The sequence below is a fragment of the Larimichthys crocea genome, chromosome XV (genome assembly GCF_000972845.2).
Source record: "Larimichthys crocea isolate SSNF chromosome XV, L_crocea_2.0, whole genome shotgun sequence".
NCBI lineage: Eukaryota > Metazoa > Chordata > Actinopteri > Sciaenidae > Larimichthys > Larimichthys crocea.
In genome coordinates, this window is record NC_040025.1 from 22,347,847 (window position 1) to 22,361,036 (window position 13,190).

Below are 13,190 nucleotides of genomic sequence, written 5' to 3' on the forward strand. Positions count from 1 at the left end.
GAATTATAGGAATACTTTCCTTGTTTTGTAATGGAGCAATGTCTTGGGATGAAGAATGGATTACTGCCAGTGTAACAACGGTTTGCACAATGATAAGCAGTAGCCTGTGAAATTAAGTGTTATAGATAATGTTATATTTCAGGCTGCACATGGTTCTTAAGAGGTTTTGGGGTAGGGCTGTGTTTATTTTTCTTCCTCTGCTTCCTACACAGACTCTTCAAAAACAAAATAGAGGCCAACACACATGCACACGATCAAATCTGGGAATCTTTTGACAGGATTTACTGATGTGTTCTTCTTAAAGATGCACACACAAATGTTTCACTTTATGGGGAAATTATTCTCAAACTTGGAACTCAGACATTATGCAATTTATTATTAAAAAACATTAGGCTGGAGGATCACTGGGTAAACATAAGTGGAAGTCATGACAACATAAGGGAATACACTGCCCTTTCTCTGGGTGTCTTGTTACTTGCCTGCACCACACATCAGTGATTAAATCTAGAATAAATGAAGGGAAACCATAGCACATTATTCACACCGAATCCTGTCACACCCTACGCATTTCTTGAGAAACTGTAGCAGCTACTGGTGATCAGGATCATTTATCACTGCCAGTAACAGCAGCTCAGTGTGTGATCAATAACAGAATATTCTCCAGAGAACATGTTGAAACTTTTTTACAATAAAACTGAACATACAAATCTTTGGCCATAACGTTTTTGAGATTGGCTTGAAGACTATATTGATCAGCATTGTAAGATAATTAAAGAACTAAAGAAGTGGGAAAGACCATTTTGGCAAGGAAAAAAAAAGATTCCTCATACAGTTGTTTAATGCAGTCATTACCTGCCCTTTAGCTGTGATTCCATTAGGTCCCTATATAAATGGACTGTTAGCTGGACAGCTATATTTTGGATTTGGCATTGATGGAATTTTTATTATCAATACAGAGATTGAATAGGAGTCAAACTAATAAATAACTTGTGTTTGGCAAACAACATTACAAACAGTTGGTTAAGTGGAGACACATTATTCAACATATATAACTAGTGTAAAAATAAACTTTTTTAGTGAACTTGAAAGATATTTGCAATAGATAATGCATAAACATAATATACATAGCATATTATTCCAAATAAGGTCCATCTTTGCTCTCAGTCAAAGTGAAGCTTCAGATTAAATAAGTGACTATGATACATTACACACACGATACTGATATGAAAACATGTTCATGGTAGATAAAATGTACAGCTTCACAAGTGCCCCGTCTCCCGCTGCAGCGACGCATTCTTTACTGCCTGAGAAGATAGAAGAACGTGCACTTAGTCAAGTTTTACACTGAGGCTGACACAGGTGTTTGTTTAGTCATTTAATCTGTTCCAGCTCCAGCTGTTCATAGCTAAAGAGGTCAGAAGGATACTCACATTATTGCGGCTCCATCTCTATGTCCTGCAGATCTCTGCTTTAATCCAGATGACAGAGGTATGCATTAGGAACAATAAACATTGAGAAAGCTTTTATTAATTTTATAGTTAGGGTTAGGCTTACCTTGTGTTTGTAAATGACCTTGATCTGTGTGAGTTGTGAGTTTTCTGTTTTGGAAAGAACACATGTTATGAAATAAAAGTAAGCAACTACAGCAAACAAAATGAGCGCTGGCTGAAGAACAGAGGACGAGGCAGTTGATTGACAGGGTTGCGTGTGAAGATTGAGAGAAAAAACAAACAGATTTTAGCAGTATTTTTGGCACAAATTGATCAGTTGCATATTGAGCACATAAATTGACGGGGCCATAGAAGGTAATACTGCAAGTTTCTATTGGTGGTTCAATATGTTTGCCACCATGAGAAGTTGTCATTATTGGAATCCGTTATAACTGCTGTGATTTGTAGCTGCAGGACAGTTTCAAATTCTTCTTCACTAAGTAACCTAAAAACAAATCTTGTACAGCAGGTGAGGAATTTACGGTCAAAAGATACATTTTGGGCAGAGTATCACTTTAAAGTCCTTGGCAATGAGATGCAAAACTAGATCTTAGTTCTCATCTGGTGGGTGGGTCACAGGTCAGTTTCAAGAGGACTCCTGCCAAAATGACTCTATCTTCAGCAGCAGTAGTGATGGGAATTCCAGGTCCTTTGAAAGAAATGATTTGTTGGCTCCCAGTACTAAAAGGGATGTGTTTGGCTGCTGTTTTCAGGTTATAGCTAACTCCCACAAGGCTAATCTTACTAGAGCCCATACATTATAGTCTGGAATATGCTTGACCATGTGTCATTACATTTCGGAATAAATGATGCGTTGTTTCACAATGCAGGATTTCTTTCTTGCACATAAGGAGAAAATAATAGCTGCAGCTGTGTACAGTAATTCAACAAGTCAATCAGCTCACAGCCATTCCAAAACGGATTTCATGTTGCAATCTTTTAATGTAGCATGGTGATTGATTATGTTTACGAATCTGAGCTTCGTGGTAAAAAAAAATCAAATCGCAGCCAATGTTGCAGTTTTAAACAGAATCTTGCAGAAACTTGTCCACATCCTCATACAGCATTTGCATCCTCCTGTGGTCACACATTCTCACACACACATGATGTTAATTAGAGTCAGAGACGTCAGTGCTTGATTGTTAGGCCTCAAGGGGCAGTTGGCAGGGCAAAATATATGCACACACACTGTGGCAAAAAGCAGGCATGCCAAGAAACAGATTGAGTTTGGTCATAGACAAAAGCTACAGGGAAAAGCATGGTGAGCAGACTAAGATTAGCGTCCCACGAGTGGAGAGTTATACATCAAGCAATATTGCAAATACCCTCTATCAATATCTATGCAAGCACTGCCAGCCATGCAGCATCTCTGCTACTGTATTATGTCACTGTCAGGATATAGAAAATCAGTGCTTTCTGTCTATATTGTCATCGCACTATGAACGATACAAGATTAATTCATGACATGTCTTTCCCACTTCCTGCAAAATGAGCTGCAAAATCTGTCCAAAACTCACAATGTCCGCCTACCTGTTGTATATTCCTTGTTTGTCTACTGACGATTAGTTAGAAACCAGCTTCTAACGTGAAAAAGCCATTCGTTTACCATTAACTCACCATTTGTGTGGCACTCTAATGTGATTGAATATTGACATTCAATATAACACACATTTATAAAAGGAGACTGAAACATTCATGTGGCACTCTGACTTAGTTATTTGTTACCTACTTTGCATGTACGCCAAACATGCAATACTCAGAATTAGTGTCAGGCAACTCCACTGTGGCTTATTTAGTTCACCAAACACTAAACAAACAGAGCAGCTTTCTTTACAATCACCACAGACTTTTATAGTCTTCTGAAAACTAAAACCATTCTCAGCTTTCCTTTACAACTCATTAGCCTGAGAGGAGTTAAGTCATGTGACTCAATTTAATTTGCCCACAGATAACATGTTGAAGAAGGGTTCCACACACTGTAATAAGTCTTTATGTAATTAAGTCAGGGGCCAGGTTGTAATTTGAGAAAGTGGTGTTTCTGCTTTTGCTCCTTTTCATCAGAAGTGTTTGATCTATTAGTCAGCCAATTAGCACATTATTGTTTTTGTTTTTTTAAATCTGTGTTTTCAGCCCCAGGAATAAACTCTTTTATTGGATTCTTAAGCTCTTAATACACCTTTTGTCTGCTACATGCTTTTATACGGCATGCAAGCTTTTATGTTGTGAATTTAAAATGACTTAAATCATGTTAGAGTTGTGACTTAAGAATGTGATATGTAAAGAAATAGAAAGAATAGAAAACCACCACTCTGAGCCACAGTGTGCATTATCTGAAATAATAGTAGATAATATAATGTTAGGTGTAATGTAATAAGGGAAAGAGCATGAATACACATATAAAAAGCAAAAAGAAATGTGTCATTATTATTATTATTATTATTATACAAAACAGAGGGGCTGGTACCTTTTGTGTGATGAGACAGTAGAGTGTAAGTACAAGCAGCAGCCCGCCACACACGGAGGCGATGATGAAGCCAAACTTGTACAGGTCTCTGACTGGTCTTCTGTGCGATGCCTTCGCTGAGTTCCTACCATAACTGTCTGTAGGAATAGACATGCAATCTGTGATCACAGTAGCTCCAGCATAATGTATCACAGAACTTTCCAGACAGATAGAGATTCCCACCTGTAAAATGTTGTGTGGGTGATTCTGTGGGTAGCTCTGTGTGTAGCTCTGTGGGTAGCTCTGTGGTAGAGCCAAAGCTTTCTGTGTATTCGTGCTGGCATCTCCAGTCAACTGGCGCGTCGCTCATCGTCACCAGTTCCCAGTAAACCGACAGAACCTCTGAAGCCCTCTGCAGTGCCTCTGAGGGAGACCCTCTGTACAGCATTTCAAAACTCTCTGGCTTATCCTGCAGCAGATGCAGAGAAACGTAACTTAAATATTTTCACAAGAATTCAGATTTATTATCTTCCTATCACATATTTCTTTTATATGTTTTACATTACAGAGAATATAGAAAAGTGCTTTAAGTTCACCACACACTCACCTCAACCTCCTCATTAATCTGAGGCACACATTTCTGAGAGTAGATGTTAAGGATGAGTGCTCTCAGGGACTGAACGTAGCCATCATTGACTGAACCTCGACTATATTTGAAGTGGGTGGTGAGGAGCTCCAGGATCCAGGGTAAAGCAGCTTTTACAAAGCAACATTTGCTCTGTGGGAATACAGAGCACAACGACAGTACAGTTACCGAAACGTTTGGATCAAAGACATCCTCAGGAAAAGTTTGTACAGTTGTACAGTTTGTAAATCAAATGTTACCCTACCAAGCTTCTCCGTTCTATGAATGTGTAGGTAATCGAGCACCCACTTCTCAACTGGTTATCCATCTACAGAAATAACAACAGAGAGGTTTAAACATGTGCTGTGTAGTGCAATGAACACATCATGCTGAATGTTGTTTCAACACCTACCAGATGCCTGACTGTCAGCAGGTGCTCCCTAGTGACGGAGTGTCTGCATGGACCAGGGACCTCAGCCATAGTCAGAGGGAAGCTCAGGAACATAAGCACACACAGACACTTTACCTGCAACTGACACAACAATACATTATGTTTATGTCAACACACATATTACCTTCACATCCTTCATGTGACAAGGGCAAGCACATTTACAGAAATATAAATATTTGTACTTGGGTGAAGCAAGAAAAAGAGCAGACAGCACACCAGGATCAATTCTTCACTCTGACCCTTTGACAAGGTACCATAATAAAATGCTGTCCCATACTAATTACACACTGTGTAATTAGTATGGGACAGCATTTTATTATGGTTTATTATGGTTTCTTCCTCTGTCCGTGTTGTTACCTACTGTAACATCCATCACACATAAAAGGGTCTCAAAAATAGTAACATAAATTTTCCTCTAAGAAATAGGCCAATAACAATATAAACATTCACTAAAGACATGATAAAACAACAGTAAACCAACAGACTAGAGAGGCTAGGGTAGTTTAAAATTAGAAAAACATCCCAGAGCAGCCAGAGTGAAGAAACACAGCAGGAGGACTCTCGCTCGTCTACTCAGTTTACACAGTCACAAGCATCAATATCTTATCTCTAATCTGACTTTTGCAGAGGATAACAATACCACACTAAGTCACGTAGCCTCAGCCTCCTTCGGTAGAAGACACCAAGTGGTCTAATTATACCAAACCCACAACATGTGGTGTTTGTACCCTGTGTCCGGACCCTGGAAGCAGGAGGCGAGAGAGCTGCAAGTGATTCAAGCAGGTACTATGATGAAATATTATAGTAAATAGTGAATATTATCCCACTGTACTGATTACAGTACAGTGGGATAATTAATCATTTCAGTCTCTGTCTGATTCAGTTTCCCCTCACAAATGGTTAATGTCTTTAGAGGAGAGCTTTCTTATAAAGTATTCTACAAGGAAGACTATGTTCAAAACAAACCTAAATGGAAATTCCTCCTACTTTTACCGTTTTTACCACAAGTCTACCTGAGCAGTTCCTACTACTTACTTCACCATTTTCCAGTAAAATAAAAGTTAACTTTCTTTCCACCTCTGCACATCCTGACAAAGTATCAGGTTTCGGATCGGGTTTGGGCAATATTCACAGTGCAAAGCTTTGCTGCGACACTCATCCAGACTGATATTTAACTGTTCATAACCTCAGAGGAACCTATCTTGGTTTTTAGATTAGTTCCATTAATGGTCAAATGGTGCCCTCTACCATGTGAGCAAGACTTTGGGAGAACAGTATGCACATACTCCTCCTGTAGCTTATGATGCCTGCTTGCACCTTTTGTAAAATGGGCTCCAGATGTATTTACTTCTATTGAGTGAGGATTAAAAGATGGTGACAAGCATATGTTGCTCAAACAGCAGGCAAAATGTCTGCACTGTAATCGTCTCATTGACTCGCTTGACCTTCGATGTTGCAACAGTCAAAACAAATGGCAGCAAATAACAATGAAACATGATTTATTTGTTGCTTGGTCGGCTTCTGAGATATATTAAAACACAAAAGACAATTATATGAAATCCACCAGGGATGTGACAAGTATTCTTTTCATGTTTGGTTTTGTCTGTTCCTCATATAACGCTGAGCTGTACAGTTGAACTTTATTTAGGTTTGAATTACGTAAACCTGATGCAGTTCATGCAAAGAATGTACGTCACGATACCATGAATCTAAGTAGTAGGCTAAAGTATGCACATTTGCAGCCGGAAAAGCAAAAACTCTTGCGCTGTTGTAGTTTTAACTAATTAATTCCATAAAATAAAGTGTTAAAAGTGGCATTTGAAACGGAGAAGATGAGCAATGATTCCCAGAGTAAAACAGGAAGCTGTGTCTGAGTTGAACGGTTATCATGCCATCCTCTGTATGTTATTGGGAACCCACTTGATGTATGATAATGACACATAATGACATTAATGTAATCTAATAAAACTATTAATGTCACTGGTATGTGGCAAATGCAGGAGCACATGATGCAGATGTCAACTGTCACATGATTTGTTGTCTTCATGCTGTCTTTGATATCTGTATTTAGGTCAGCAGACTCAAAAATCCAAGTGACACACGGTTATACTCATACACAGACTAACACATGCATGCTCTATTCTTTTCCTCCATAGCACTGATTTGTGTTGTTGATCTGTTGGACTTTTACTGCAGCGATTTCAGAAAAGTTCTCACCTACCTTAGCTTTGCTCTGAATCAGGGTTGACACAAGGATGGTCATCTGGTACGTGTTTGACAATGGAAAACACCAGACTCCTCTGTCACACACATTGAAGCAAAGAGATCCTTTTCATATATTCAGTCCCACTCCACAGAAAGGAATTTGCCGTTAAGTAAATCTGACACTTTGACATGTGGTGCTGTACAGCAGTGCATTGCCTGATGTGCTCCTGCACAGAGTGAGTTCAAACGGAGACTAACTGTTTCAGCTGACCGCCAGCCCCTTTAAAGACCTCCCACCTCTCTCCTCTACACGCACACAGCATTCTGTGTCTCGACAGATGTATTCTGACAAATTGGTTTTTGGGTTGTAGATTGACTGGATAATTTAGTTTTCGTTCAACATATCTGGCAGTGAAAGTATTAAAGAAAATGGGCAAAACGAAATCTTGTGAGAGCCTAATGTGGGTGTTGGTTACATCTGTTCTTGTTCTTAAAACTCTATCCCTTGAAAGCAGCTTGAATTTTAAAACACTGCACTCCACATAAGAATTCTCAGAATAACAATTTTGATAAGTGACTCTATGCTTTCCTCAGGAGAATATATGCCGTGATTGAACCCTCCTGAGCAAGATGGAGATGGAGAAGGTGCAATCATTGCTCACAGAGCATCGAACACGTAGTGCCTCTGTCAACCTCTGCAGACTGCTACAGTGATCTGCAGAGGTTGACGGAGGCAGTACATGTTCCATGCTGCTTGAGGAATCCTGAACTCTTTGAATTTTCTTTTAAATCAACATCACATTGCACCTAAAGAAAGTTGGGTTAACTGGGGTAGTGGGTGTGTACAACTATTTGTAAGACCTGACCTGACTCTAGAGAGACACACACACATGCATAAACCTCTTAATGAGCTACTTTTGATGGGGAATTCTTCTTATAACAGATCAACGGACTCCAGGAGAGAGAAAAAAAAACAAACATTTGGCCTGGGATTGATTAACACAGGAAGTGAATTCCTACACTTTGAATTTTGAACACATTCCTACATTCGTAAAGCTAACATCGTAAACTCATGTATTGGAGTCATTTATAGCTGTCATACTGTGAAATGTCCCATCTTCATTCTTAAGAAGTGAATCAGTGGTCTGAAGTGACCAAGTACATTTACTCAGGTAGTTATTGCAATTTTGAGGCACTTGTTTTCATTTTGCGCTGCTCTTGACTCCACTACATTTATCTGTCAGCTATAGTTAGTGGTTGCTTTGTAAATAAACATTTTACATACACAGAGAGTGTAATACCACGTGTGTTGAGGAGTGGTAAAAATGTTGGAGGCGGGCTTGTTTTGGATGGAACATTTGCACGTGTGGATAGGAGCCCTGGCATTAAAATGGCTAAATCACATTAAAGGTAACAACTGCTGCCTTGTTTATGTCTGTCATTTTCAGTTTATAGATTGCCAGCTTGGAGCTAGTCAGTCGATGGCATGTACCAACACTTTCTGTGTGAATCAGACAAAGTGTTTTTGGTTTTAATCACGAGTTTCGAATCTTCTTCAGTAAAGTATGATATTCATTTTGTAGATTATCATCCCATCTAGAGTAAAATATACTATAAAGCAGGGTATGCTTTAGGATGTGGTTACATTGTGATTGACAACTCACTTATCCATAGACTAGACTGGCATTACATCATGTCATTAAAGTCCTAATTAAGTAAAAAATATTTTTATGGGGGGTGTCGATTAGCTCAGTTGGTAGAGCATCTGCCCCATGTACGAAGGCTCAGCAGCAGCCCAGAACGAATCTGACCTGCGGCCATTTGCTGCATGTCATTCCCTATCTCTCTCTCTCCCCCCACATTCCTGTCACTGTTCAGCTGTCTGTATCAAATGCAGGGCACAGAGGTAAGGTGAAGTTAAGAACGGGATGAAAAAAATATGCTGGGGTGAGGTGGAATGAAGAGGCTAGAAGAGCATCAATAGCATGAGCTGGCTGCACAATGATCCTGAAGCACAGGAGAAAGACAGTTAGGAATCAATGTGAAGAATAATTTCATAGAGACTAGACTAGACTGGAAAAATAGTGCTTTGGCACTGATGGAGGCCAGGGATCAAAATAATACTGAAGTCGTGATGAATTGATGAGTGGCAGGTGAGCACACCAGGAATGGCGATGAACCGATTGCAGAGAAGCGTAGCTGTGAGCCAGAATGGAAGCCAAAACCGCCACAACTAACTCAAATATGAGACAAACAGGAGACACAAGGGCAGAGGGAAAGAGGAAAACAAAGGGAATGACCTTGTGTTCATGACCTTGGCTATGACAGAGAAACCTACTCAAAGTGAAAGTGAAAAAGTTCATGGGTGACTGCCTCGTGGTCAAAAGACACGTGATGCTTGTTTTTCCAGGCAGCCAGCAACTTCAGTGATGTTCCTTGCCCGCTCTGAGGGGGTACAGTTTAAAAAAAAGAAACTGAAAAGTGCTTTATATCTATATATATACATGTTATTTGTAATGTGGTAATTTTTACTTTACACAGACTTTAAAGCTTAAACTTGATAACATGAGCCACTGACAGTACTGATCAAACATAACAGCCAAAATTCCATTCATGTTGTAGCAGCTTCACTGTGTACATGAGTTTTGTCTACTGACAATAGTGTTGAGGGTTAAGCGGGGTTTAGAAATGTAAGCCATGTTAACAAGTACTAAATTAAACTTAACGAGTTGTTTTAACTACAGGGTTTACAGACACACACTGATTTGATTAATCTAAGAGGCGAATTTATTGAGATAATGAGGTAATTCATCAGGAGAAAACAACTTCACAAGATTCTTATGAGTGGACAAACCAGTTTCAACAACAACGAGTTTCGAAGGGAACCATATGAACTTTTAAGGAACATTTATCGTCATTTGTTGAATGAGACTATTTACATTCTGGCTTAGATACAGTGGTTAACTTCAAGCAGATGTGTTACTGTCCAGTACCTACAAGAATTTACCCCATTTCACCTATGCCAATGGAGAACAGGAGAGAAACTGAGGGAAAGTCTGATGCAATGGGTACTCGTTGATCTGACATTTTCACCTTAAATCAGTTTAATGGCATGGGGCTCCATGAGTAGTAAATTTGTTTTCTTGGAATAATAAGTTGATTATCTTAATATGTCATGATAATAAATTAATAAACTTGTGATCTTAAGTTAATGGCATTTAAAAAAAAAAAGAGGAACGCACAGCTGTTCTTGGCTTTCGTAGAAATGTCTTCTGTGGATTGTAGTTGGGAGCGTTTGTGTGATCAGATTTTGAATTCCGGTCATGATCAACACTTCGATTGGAAAATAGCAGGTGTCTTTAGCCCAGCTTTTTATGTGACTCCTTTTTTTTACGACATAAAAGAAATTCACAGTACTTTCAAATTCTTGTGCGACTCCATGCGCACCACCCACTTTCGAAAAACCAAACCAAATCACGGGAGCACAATATTGTAGCTCATGGTTAAAGGAACCATCTGTTTCACATGAAATGTTTTAGTATTTCTACCATTGCAACTTGTGCTTTTATTTTGTTTTCAACCAAAATGTTCCCATAGAAAAAAAATGTCTAGAATAAAACTGCAGGGGTTTGAGTTATTGATATCTCCTCAATTCACAAACTGCTGACCCTGACTAGCCTGCCTTTGTTCAGAGGTAGCAAAATCCTGCACATATCCACCTGTAAAACCCCAAGATTGTATTCTTACAACTTGTTTTTGTGCATATTAAACAAACATGACATAACATGTTAAATTGTGAGCATTAGAGGTTGGCCAGGCTGATTTTGTTAGCCTCAGACAGAGGCATCTACCTACCTAACAGCTATTGAACAGACAACACAAACCTGGTATCACTCTTTTCATCTAACTCTTGGTAAGAAAGTGAAAGTGAAGCCCCAAATGTATTTTTACTTTAATGTCATTTGTGACATTATTTGTCATTCTATACATAAGATGAGCCTTGTATGACAACAGATGAGGAGAGAGAGAGACAGCCACAACTTTCATTGATTGTAAAATTTGTAATAAAGTTGAATACAGGACGAGAGAGACAATTTTCCTGGCTATGAAACATCTCCCTCTGTTTTTTTGGAATGTGTTTGAGTGGCTGTTCAGGCTGTTTTCCAGCCTGAATAGCTCTGTTGACTCATACTGAGACATTTTTGCAATGGTTTGAATATATTATTTATTAAATTCCAGTACAGAGATATCCCTCCTCACCTCACCTCACTGACCGACCGGCTGTCGACAGATAAATTCTGAACCAGACAATTCATGGATGTGAGCGCAAAGGAAGCATGGCACTGTCACATCTTTATAACATGAGAGGATTTTCCTGACCAGTTCGTAACAAATGAGACAAATCTGACAAGATTTCTGATGAATGTGTGTTTGCATTGTTTTATTATCTTTGTTGCTTTTGCCTGCTAAGGAAGCAGAAACAATTTTGTAGAGTCAGTCTTAAAAGGCATGTTTACTACTAGAGTGTATTACAGTTCAGAGCTTTTTATGTAATAGCATTACTCCGATACAAAAAACAGGATTTCAACTTTAAACTACAGTTTCCTGGATGACAAAATGAACAATTATGGATTTTCTTTATGCTTTTTTTGCAATGGAAAAATACAATTCCTCATTGTCAGGGATCACAAGCTGCACAAACACTTGAGATTGGGGATGATTTGATTTAGAAAATATAATCTTATGTGATATAAAGCCCCAGACTACAGAGGAAACCATCAGTGGGAGCAGCACACGTGACTGCCAGACATGGTGACCCATTTCTTTACCTTTTGAACTGAAAATAGACATACGTATGCACGGTGAGGAGCTCACAACGACACATATGTCTGTCCCTGGTCTGGTGTGTCCAATTAAATTGGCTACAGTAATCTGTTTTCAGCCTCAACCTTGATTTTCACATGGTTATGAAATGCATTCGACAGACTTGATGGGAAACAATGCAGTCATTAATGAAGTTAAATCACGTTCAAAACCCCAGTAAACAAGTTTATTCTTGTTACGTCAGTACGACAGTACAGACACAGATTTTCACTGCTGCTGTGGGATAATGATCAGCACACATACAGAAACTTTGTATTTGCTGGTTAATGCTTATAAATAAAAAGTTTAGAAGGTGTTCAGTGCAACTGGTACAACATATTATATAATAGGAAACCAAGATTTGCAAAAGGAATGATATTCTTAACGTGCACTTTAAATTTATTTATTTTTTTTACCATTTTTCATAAAACAGCTGTACTTTGATCACAAATTATTATAAAAGGCAACAGAAGGGAAGACTGGACAAAGAGGAGATAGCAGCAAAGAGAGAGAAAGAAAACAGAGCAACATGGCCGATGATTTCCTGTCAGACCGCTGTAGCAAACCCTATCCGATTATTGCGACGGTCAAACTCTGTGTAGTAGCGAGCAATGAAGTTGGCTCCCAAAATCCAGATGGGACCTGTAGGGGGAGGCACATCCAAGCCCCTGAAGGTGACGGTGCAGACATCCCCTTCGATCTGTGATTGCTAGAGCCACAAAGAAGTCAGTCAGTCAGTCATAATAACTATCATTATCACTATATTATATATGTGTTGTGGTGGAAGAAGCTCTACGGAAGCCGAGAAGTTGCTCTAGAGATAGAAAAGTGTTTGTTTTGTTTTTTTTTGTTTTTTTTGTGATCTCAAGATGATGGCATTTCAATAAAATGATTGCAAACATGGCTGTTCTTGGCGTTTGTACAGCTCCTTTACAAGATCTGATTAAGTAAATTCATTAAATTAAATTCAGTAAATCATCAGCAAAAGATACTTAAAGTATCAAGACTAAAAGTCTTTGTTATGCATAAGAGTTTCAGAGGGATAAATTAGGAGCCCTCCTAAGGTCCTGAAACATTTCTCATACAAACAAGACAAACCAGAAACATAATTTT

The 13,190-nt window shown here is 38.8% G+C and overlaps 2 protein-coding genes across 7 annotated transcripts in view; both read right to left on the minus strand.

Moving 5' to 3' along the window:
• Window positions 1-47: 47 nt before the first annotated feature.
• csf1b (colony stimulating factor 1b (macrophage)) lies at window positions 48-7,453 on the minus strand. 6 transcript variants are annotated; one of them, XM_019267808.2, is made up of 9 exons: window positions 7,231-7,453; window positions 4,971-5,084; window positions 4,824-4,886; window positions 4,541-4,711; window positions 4,177-4,402; window positions 3,955-4,091; window positions 1,555-1,598; window positions 1,431-1,465; window positions 48-1,304 (listed from the first exon to the last, which is right to left on the minus strand). In XM_019267808.2, the coding sequence occupies exons 1-8, from the start codon at window positions 7,270-7,272 to the stop codon at window positions 1,432-1,434; spliced, it is 831 nt and encodes a 276-aa protein (XP_019123353.1). In that variant the 5' UTR covers window positions 7,273-7,453; the 3' UTR covers window positions 48-1,304; window position 1,431. The 6 variants fall into 6 exon arrangements, with proteins under 6 accessions (XP_019123353.1, XP_019123352.1, XP_019123351.1 ...); XM_019267807.2 differs by having other exon boundaries at window positions 1,431-1,468; XM_019267806.2 differs by having other exon boundaries at window positions 48-1,300; window positions 4,971-5,090.
• Window positions 7,454-11,649: 4,196 nt separating this feature from the next.
• ren (renin) overlaps window positions 11,650-13,190 on the minus strand; it is a 5,184-nt gene continuing 3,643 nt past the window's right edge. The window contains exon 9 of the mRNA XM_010742096.3: window positions 11,650-12,786. Coding sequence (XP_010740398.1) covers window positions 12,625-12,786 — 162 coding nt within the window. The 3' untranslated portion in view covers window positions 11,650-12,624. The remainder of the gene's footprint in view (window positions 12,787-13,190) is intronic.

What these genes read in the sequence shown, in the direction of transcription:
- csf1b (XM_019267803.2), bottom strand. Translation starts at nt 7,272, where the DNA reads ATGACCATCCTTGTGTCAACCCTGATTCAGAGCAAAGCTAAG. An exon ending in TGCTGACAGTCAGGCATCTG is followed by an intron (nt 4,887 to 4,970) that starts GTAGGTGTTGAA and finishes TTATTTCTGTAG; the next exon opens with ATGGATAACCAGTTGAGAAG. An exon ending in ACTGTCTCATCACACAAAAG is followed by an intron (nt 1,599 to 3,954) that starts GTACCAGCCCCT and finishes TTTCCAAAACAG; the next exon opens with AAAACTCACAACTCACACAG.